Source organism: Trachymyrmex cornetzi, unplaced genomic scaffold, assembly GCF_001594075.2.
Source record: "Trachymyrmex cornetzi isolate Tcor2-1 unplaced genomic scaffold, Tcor1.1 scaffold1748, whole genome shotgun sequence".
Taxonomy (NCBI): Eukaryota; Metazoa; Arthropoda; class Insecta; order Hymenoptera; family Formicidae; genus Trachymyrmex; species Trachymyrmex cornetzi.
In genome coordinates, this window is record NW_017296362.1 from 1 (window position 1) to 213 (window position 213).

Sequence of the window (213 nt, forward strand, 5' to 3'; positions counted from 1 at the left end):
GTTCGTAGTCCATCCTTACATGATGGATATGACTCATTTGGGTATGAAGGGTCGCGTAGCCTGATATTCGCTGATCTACCGCAAGACGTTGAAGCTAACTAGAACCGCGTTGGGCGAAATGACAATCGGCCAGGCAGTCAATCTGCTATCTAACAACGTCAATAGATTCGACGTCAGTATCATATTTCTCCATTATTTGTGGCTCGGACCTTT

The 213-nt window shown here is 45.5% G+C and overlaps 1 protein-coding gene across 1 annotated transcript in view; it reads left to right on the top strand.

The window, feature by feature from the left end:
- The first annotated feature begins 22 nt into the window (after window positions 1–22).
- Window positions 23–213, top strand: part of LOC108759238 (multidrug resistance-associated protein 4-like) — a 1,397-nt gene continuing 1,206 nt past the window's right edge. Inside the window, exon 1 of the mRNA XM_018504585.1 lies at window positions 23–41. Coding sequence (XP_018360087.1) covers window positions 23–41 — 19 coding nt within the window. The remainder of the gene's footprint in view (window positions 42–213) is intronic.